Source organism: Diabrotica virgifera, chromosome 7 (genome assembly GCF_917563875.1).
Source record: "Diabrotica virgifera virgifera chromosome 7, PGI_DIABVI_V3a".
In the NCBI taxonomy this organism is placed as follows: domain Eukaryota; kingdom Metazoa; phylum Arthropoda; class Insecta; order Coleoptera; family Chrysomelidae; genus Diabrotica; species Diabrotica virgifera.
This window is the reverse complement of record NC_065449.1, coordinates 2906853-2914531: the sequence shown is the minus strand read 5'-3', so window position 1 is coordinate 2914531 and position 7679 is coordinate 2906853. Positions and strand designations below refer to the sequence as shown.

Genomic DNA, 7679 nt, shown 5'->3' with positions numbered 1-7679 from the left:
TTTATTGGAACCAATTGAAAATAAGTTTAAGAGGCATGGAGTGTTGTTTCCTTCAACAATTAGATGTATTATCGTTGGTCCTTCAAATTGTGGTAAGACAAATGTGATGATAAGTTTATTGGAACACGCTAATGGATTAAAATTTGAAAATGTGTATATTTACTCAAAATCGTTAATGCAACCAAAGTATAATTATTTAGAAAACTTACTAGAACCAGTTAAAGGAATAGGATATTATACTTACAGTGGAAGTACTGATATAATGCACCCATCTGAAGCGAAACCTAACTCAATTTTTATCTTTGACGATGTGGCTTGTGATAATCAAGATGTTATTCGGGAATACTTCAGTATGTCTCGACATTCTCAAGTAGATCCATTTTATTTGAGTCAGAGTTATGCTAAAATTCCTAAACATCTTATAAGAGACAATGCAAATGTTTTAATTATATTTAAACAAGATGATTTAAATTTAAAACACATTTACAAGGACCATGTTGGGACTGACATGAACTTTGAAGAGTTAAAAAACATATGTTCAATATGCTGGAAAGAAAATTATGGATTCTTATCAATTTTTAAAGATAGTGACATAAAGGATGGTCGATATAGAAAAAAAATTGATCAGTATTTTTTGATTGAATAAAAAATTATAACTATGAAATAATAATAAAGAAATTAATATCATTAAAAAGTATTTTATTAAAATTAACCTAATCTATTCAACAATATATAAATTAACTTACATTATATTTTATAGCTTTATTATATAATTAAAATTCTACCGCTTCTCGTCTCTCAACTCCTTAGGGGACCATACATCAGAGGACCTGAAATAAAATAAATAATATTTAGCTTTTATAATGCGAGTAGGAAACAGAAAGCACTTACTTTTCATTGTGGTGTCCTCTGAGTTAGAAAATGCTCTATGTCCTCATAGTCATCATCGTCATGCAACTCCACCACAGGAGTACTGCTTGTACTGGGTTTTATTTTCTTTGCTGACGTTCCCGACGTTCCCTGGATGTAGAGCGTCCTCTTTATACCAGTATTTGTTTGTATTTGTTGTTGTTTTTCGAACTCTTCATATTCGTCGTCGATAAGGTTGAAGCGGTATCTTTTTACCGCTTCTTCTACTTTTTGGAATTCTTCCTCCGACTGAATTTTGGTCCGCATGTAGCGGATTGGAAGATTTCCAAATTTTCGTTTTAGGTGTTTCGAATTTGGTGTATATGTTAGCATTACAAAAATCTTGTCTTTCTTTAGTGATATATCTTTGACGCCAAATCTAAAAATAATGAATGTAAATTATAATAAAAATATAATAAATAGAATACAAGAAAAAAACATTAGTAAGAGTCCATAAAACAAGTATTAAAAATGAAATAATAAAAATTTGTACATAGACATAAACAAATAACGAAGAAAATGTAATAAATAATAAAATAAAATAATTACAGATATGGTGAATTAAATAAGCAGAAAAAAAATATAAATAATAAAATTATACTTACATGAAGAGCTCCCTCATGATTATCAATGCAGTCTCTATTGGAAAATTGACTGGATCCTCTGTCAAAATTACTAACTGGGATGGAATTCCTGCCATGATTTTAGTTGTTTTCAATGTACTTGCTGTTAACAATTTGATTAGTCTTAAACAGATGTCTGTATTTATAGCGAGAAAAGGAGATAAAAAATATTTAACATTAATATGACTTTGTAAGATATTGATAATTTATATTTTTAAAACAATCATGCAATCACATCGAAAACAACTTATTTACACCAAGGTAACCTTTCTAATCGATAAAAATACCGTAAGTTTGAATAACAACTTATTTGCGTCAGAGTCGTCCTTTCTGACCTGATAAAAATATCAATCACGTTAAAATAACAACGTGTTTGCATGATTATTGATAAGTTTGAACTATTTGACCCCAAAATTTAATCACGTTTTAATAACAAGTAGTTACATGATTATTGATAAATTTTCATTTATATGACCTTAAAATATACTCACGTTGAATAACACATAAGACAAAATACGTCAATTGTTATCTGATTACCATAAACTATAAATTGAGAGCATCTTCATATTTGTGTTCTATTTCGAGTTCAACAGTGTGAAGTAACAGTAAAAAAAAAATGAACAGCCAGCATGTAGTCGATGAATTGTCCAGACAAGTAGTGGAGAAAGTAGAAGCAGTAAGTAGATTAATTAAGAGAAAGACTGATTTACAAAATTTAATACAATATTTGAAAAAACAAATTTTTATCTTAAAGAAATGTTTAAAGAATAGGGTTGATTGTGTTAAAAATTTTCATTGTATTGAAGCAAATTTATCCATTCTTAAAACATATCTTGAAAACTTAAAGAAAAGACTGAATGCTCAAAAAACTCTTAAAAGGTGTTTGTTGTGGCAGGATCTAGAATCTTGTTTTAAAAGTAGAATAAAAACTGGTATGATAGTTAATTTAAAATTTAAAGAACCGAAAACGTTTTTGGAAAAAGCTTTTAGGAGTTTTTCAATTCAAGTTAGGAAAAATTTGTTATCATGCTTTTTAAAAGTTAATTTTGTTTTTTATGCTATTTATATCAAACCACAAAATGGAGAAACTTCTGTTAAACATTTTTCAACCAAAAATGCAATAATTGATCAAAATACAAACCTCAAGGATTGGTATAAAATTAATTGTATAGATAGGATTTTAAAAAAATTGGATGAGTTTCAAGAAAGAGATAGTGGTTGGGCACTATCAAAGATTCTAAATTTAAAAGTACATATAAATAGGTATAATCCAATACTACTTGGAGGTTTTTCCACGTATATTGAATTACCTAAATTTATCAGAAATACAAAAAGTGTAATTAACATTAAAAATTCTGATCCTTATTGTTTTCTTTGGTCGATTGTTGCAGCGTTACACCCTGCTAAAACGAATGTTTCACGAACACAATCTTATCCTCATTTTAGCAAGATATTAAAATATAAAAATATTAGTTTCCCCATTGACATAAAAGATATACCTAAATTTGAAAATTTAAATAAACTTTCCATAAATGTTTTTACAACAAAAGGAACGGGAAAGGAAATTTTACCTTTGTTATTAAGTAAGACTAATTTTTCTCCTCGTATAAATTTACTTTTAATTAGTTCTCAAGACAGTAGTACAAATAATAGTAGTAGTGATGAGAATGATGGTCTCCTCTGTAGAAACGGTCTGTTTCATTTTGCTTATATTAAAAATATCTCAAGATTGTTAAATAAACAGGTCAAAAATACTAAAAATAAAAAATGGTTTTGTGAAAGATGTTTTAATCACTTTAGTAACGATACACATTTACAAAATCATTTAGAGGACTGTATTAACTCTAATTCAGTTAAGATGATTTTACCAACTGAAGAAAATTATATTATGAAATTTAAAAATTATAAACATAAAGAACTTGTTCCTTTTGTTATTTATGCTGATCTTGAAAGTATTCTTATAAAATGCACTGATGATAATAGTAACCCTACTACAAAAACTCATTTGTCTCAAAAGCATGAGGCTTTCAGTATAGCATATTATTTTAAATCTTCTTATAATGATTCTTTATCATACTATAAATTATATACAGGTCCTGACTGTCACGTGTGGTTTGTAAGAGAACTTGAAAGTATAGCTAAAAGAATAACTAGCGAAAATTTGCTACAAAGTTTTAAAAAGTTAGCTCCATTAACTGATAAAGAAAAACATGATTTTGATTTGAGCTTAGTTTGTCATATTTGCACCAAACCTATAGTTGATCCAATGGATAAAGTTAGAGATCATTGTCATATTAGTGGAGTATATCGCGGTAGTGCACACAGATCTTGTAATTTGAACTATAAAAATTCCCATACAATTCCAGTAATATTTCATAATCTCTCTGGTTATGATGCACACTTTATTATTAAAAGCCTTAATACTACCGTTAAAGGTAATATATCATTACTTCCCTTAAACAAAGAGAGGTATATATCATTTACCAAATATATTCAAGATACTGATATTAGTTTTAGATTCATAGATTCTTTTAGATTTTTGTCTGATTCATTGGATAAACTTTCCTCTAATCTAGATGATAGTCATAAACAAATAACAGGTAGATATTTTACAGATGATTTTAAATTTAATTTAGTTAAAAGAAAAGGTGTTTTCCCTTATGAATATCTAGATAATTGGAATAAGTTGCAAGATACTTGCTTACCTCCTATTGATAATTTCTTTAGTAAAATTAATAATGAAGGAATAACTGATGAAGACTATCAACATGCTTGTAATGTTTGGACCACGTTTGAGATAAAAAATTTACAAGAGTACGCTGAATTATATTTAAAAACTGATGTATTACTTTTATCTGATATTTTTGAAAACTTTAGGATGATGTGTTTAAAAACATATGAGTTAGATAGTCTGCATTATTTTACTTTACCAGGATTAGCATTTGACGCCATGTTAAAAGTAACAAATGTAGAACTAGAACTTTTGACAGATATTGAAATGGTTTTGTTCTTTGAAAAGGCAAAACGAGGAGGAGTATCACAATGTAGTAATAGATATGCAGAAGCTAACAATAAATACATGGGTGATAAATATGATCCTGATAAAGAGACCTCTTATTTAATGTACTTTGATGTTAACAACCTATATGGTACAGCTATGAGTTATTCACTTCCTTATGGAGGATTTGAATGGATATCCCAAGAGCAAATTTATAATGAGAGAATATTAGATTGTCCTGAAGATAGTGAATATGGATACATGCTTGAAGTGGACCTTGAGTATCCGAAAGAACTTTTTAATTCACATAAAGATTTACCACTGTGCCCAGAACACATAACTCCACCAACTTCTGAAACTACCATGAAAAAACTCCTAGTAACGTTGTATGATAAAAAAAAGTATGTCATTCATTATATATATTTAAAACAAGTTATTGGGTTGGGACTGAAACTTACTAAGATTCATCGATGTTTAAAATTTAAACAATCAGCTTGGTTAAAACCCTATATTGATTTAAACATTGAATTGAGAAAGGAGAGCAAAAATGAATTTGAAAAAAATTTATTTAAACTTTTTATAAACGCTCCCTACGGTAAAAGTATTGAGAATGTCCGAAAATATAAAGATATAAAAATTGTAAATAGATTTAATGGTAGATATGGTGCCAACTACTACATTTCCCAACCGAATTTTCATAGTTGTACCATATTTGATGAAAATATGGTCATAATTGAAATGCAAAAACAAAAAATTAAGTTTAATAAACCTATTTACATTGGAATGTGTATTTTAGATATTTCGAAAACAATTTTGTATGACTTTCATTATAATTATATTAAAAATAAATTTCAAGAGAAAGCAAAATTACTATACACTGACACAGATAGTTTAATTTATCAGCTGTATATTCATGATATATATAATGATATGAAAAATGATATACACAAATTTGACACATCAGAGTACACTGAAAATAATGTCTATAATATTCCATTAAAAAATAAGAAAGTATTAGGTTTGATGAAAGATGAAAACAAAGGTCAAATCATGACACATTTCATAGGATTAAGATCAAAAATGTATTCAATTAAAACCTTAAATCAGACCAAAGAAATAAAAAAAGCAAAAGGAATAAAGAAATCAGCTTTAAAGCAGCTAACTTTTGATGATTATTATACATGCTTATTTGAAAAAACAATTGTGGAAGTTTCTCAAAATACTATTATATCAAAAAAGCATGATGTATTTACAGTCCATCAACGTAAAGTTGCTTTAAGTCCATACGATGATAAAAGAATAGTTCTGTTTTTCGGCACCGACACTCTCCCATGGGGGTTCAATGATAAGTAATTTTAAATGATTTTTAGACTCAATGTTTTAATAATAAAGTAAAGGTCTAATCAAAATGTTCTCATAATAAAGTTTTTAAGCACTGTCACTCTCCCATGGGAGGGATCAATGACAAGCACATTTTAATTCTTATACACTCGATGTTTTCACAATAAAGTAAATTCCTTATTCTTTATTCAATATTTTTTGATAGAACGTTTTTTTTTTGACGTCATTTGATATTTTTTTTTGTACATCGTTTTTACTCTATCTAATTAATCTACAAATCAGCAAACAGATTCTGTATGGTGTGGTAAGTTATTATATTTCACATATACCTTGTACAGTATAGTTATATAATTTTTTCTTTAGAAAAGTTTCCAAACACAATGGGAAAAAGTTTTTACTGACCAAAACAGATTTGCAAAGTTAAAATCTACTACAAGAAAAAAAATAATACCACAAACTCAACCTACTACTTCTATCAAAATGAATGGAACCTTATGGTGTCCAAACTGTAAAATATTCTTTTGTTTTTGTAAAACATCTTTGGATAGGCATGAATATCGTTTACCAGACTTGTATTGTATGAAACCTTACCTAACTCTTAAGGTATACCAGTAGTCTCAAAACAAAATATTTGTTACTAATTATTTTTATATTTTGATTTTAGGCTTTGGATGATCCTCTCATTCCTTACACAGTGAGAGGACATAAAAGAATAAAGCACTCCCTGGTAACTAATGAAGAATTTAATTATACGGACCAGTATGGATCCCAAATATGGGAATGGGATCCATACCATTCACAACATTTGGTATGGGCCCGATATAACGATGCGGTTACTAGGGAGTACTGGCGACGAGTACGAAAAAACCTTAATTATAATCTTCAACTGTATAAATTTTATAGAATATAAAAATCGTATTTGTTCAATAAATTTAAAATATATAAATCTCATATTGTTTTATTTACCCATTCATATACATACCTCTATCATTATATATTTAAAACCAATTAAGTAGTTCTAATTTCTACACGATTCACCAGTAAAGATTAGGCTGGGCTAGGCTAGGCTAGACAGATTTTTTTATAAGACTAAGCATGGCATACGTCAACATTAAAACAAAAAACAGAAAGAAAAATCCAAGTCTACATATAAAATTTATTTTTATCACCCTGTACAAATTTAATAAGAAGAAGAGGAGATTAAGCGATAAGCGATGAGTTTTACACTCTACATACAGGGTGGTCACTTTGAGGAAAAGAATAAGAGATCTACAAATAAACGACCACTTCTTACAATCCTCTGGTCATTGCCTATCACTTCTTTTACTTCTTCAGCAGCTACCTTTTAGCTATTGTCGATCACCTCTTAAAGGTACATACAATACATTTTACAGGTAACAAATAAACAGGTGTCAACTCTTCTTCGGAAAAGAAGAAGAGATCTAGAGATAAGCGATGAGTTCTTACAACCCTCTGGTTATTGTCAATCACTTCTTCGAGAAAGAAGAAGAGATCTAGAGATAAGCGATGAGTTCTTACAACCTTCTGGTTATTGTCAATCACTTCTTCGGGAAAGAAGAAGAGATCTAGAGATTAGCGATCAGTTCTTACAACCCTCTGGTCATTGCTGATCACTTCTTGTACTTCTTGTACACCCCCAAGGTCAAAGGAGGCTCTTCTGTCCATCAGCTTCGAAGACCCTGATGGACAGGTTACCAAACTGATCCAGGAACCCGCTTGCTTATCTACTTACGACTGGTTGAAAACGAAAGTCAAATATTTGGTCTGCAATTAAACATATCAAAGAC

General features: G+C 29.0%; 2 protein-coding genes across 2 annotated transcripts; one reads left to right on the top strand and one right to left on the bottom strand.

Annotated features, from left to right (window-relative positions):
* Positions 1 to 682: 682 nt before the first annotated feature.
* LOC114335716 (uncharacterized) lies at positions 683 to 1630 on the bottom strand. Its single transcript, XM_028286000.2, has 3 exons — positions 1515 to 1630; positions 892 to 1288; positions 683 to 830 (listed from the first exon to the last, which is right to left on the bottom strand). The coding sequence occupies exons 1-2, from the start codon at positions 1607 to 1609 to the stop codon at positions 895 to 897; spliced, it is 489 nt and encodes a 162-aa protein (XP_028141801.1). The 5' UTR covers positions 1610 to 1630; the 3' UTR covers positions 683 to 830; positions 892 to 894.
* A 500-nt stretch (positions 1631 to 2130) lies between these two features.
* LOC114335715 (uncharacterized) lies at positions 2131 to 6781 on the top strand. Its single transcript, XM_050656004.1, has 2 exons — positions 2131 to 2208; positions 6536 to 6781. Exons 1-2 carry the CDS (start codon positions 2149 to 2151, stop codon positions 6779 to 6781), a joined length of 306 nt encoding a protein of 101 aa, XP_050511961.1. The 5' UTR covers positions 2131 to 2148.
* Positions 6782 to 7679: the final 898 nt, after the last annotated feature.

Bases quoted from the DNA above. Each gene is read 5' to 3' on its own strand.
- LOC114335716 (XM_028286000.2), bottom strand. From the start codon at position 1,609: ATGGCAGGAATTCCATCCCAGTTAGTAATTTTGACAGAGGATCCAGTC. The intron at 1,289-1,514 runs GTAAGTATAATT...CATTATTTTTAG, and splicing joins ATCATGAGGGAGCTCTTCAT to ATTTGGCGTCAAAGATATAT.
- LOC114335715 (XM_050656004.1), top strand. From the start codon at position 2,149: ATGAACAGCCAGCATGTAGTCGATGAATTGTCCAGACAAGTAGTGGAG. The intron at 2,209-6,535 runs GTAAGTAGATTA...TTTTGATTTTAG, and splicing joins TAGTGGAGAAAGTAGAAGCA to GCTTTGGATGATCCTCTCAT.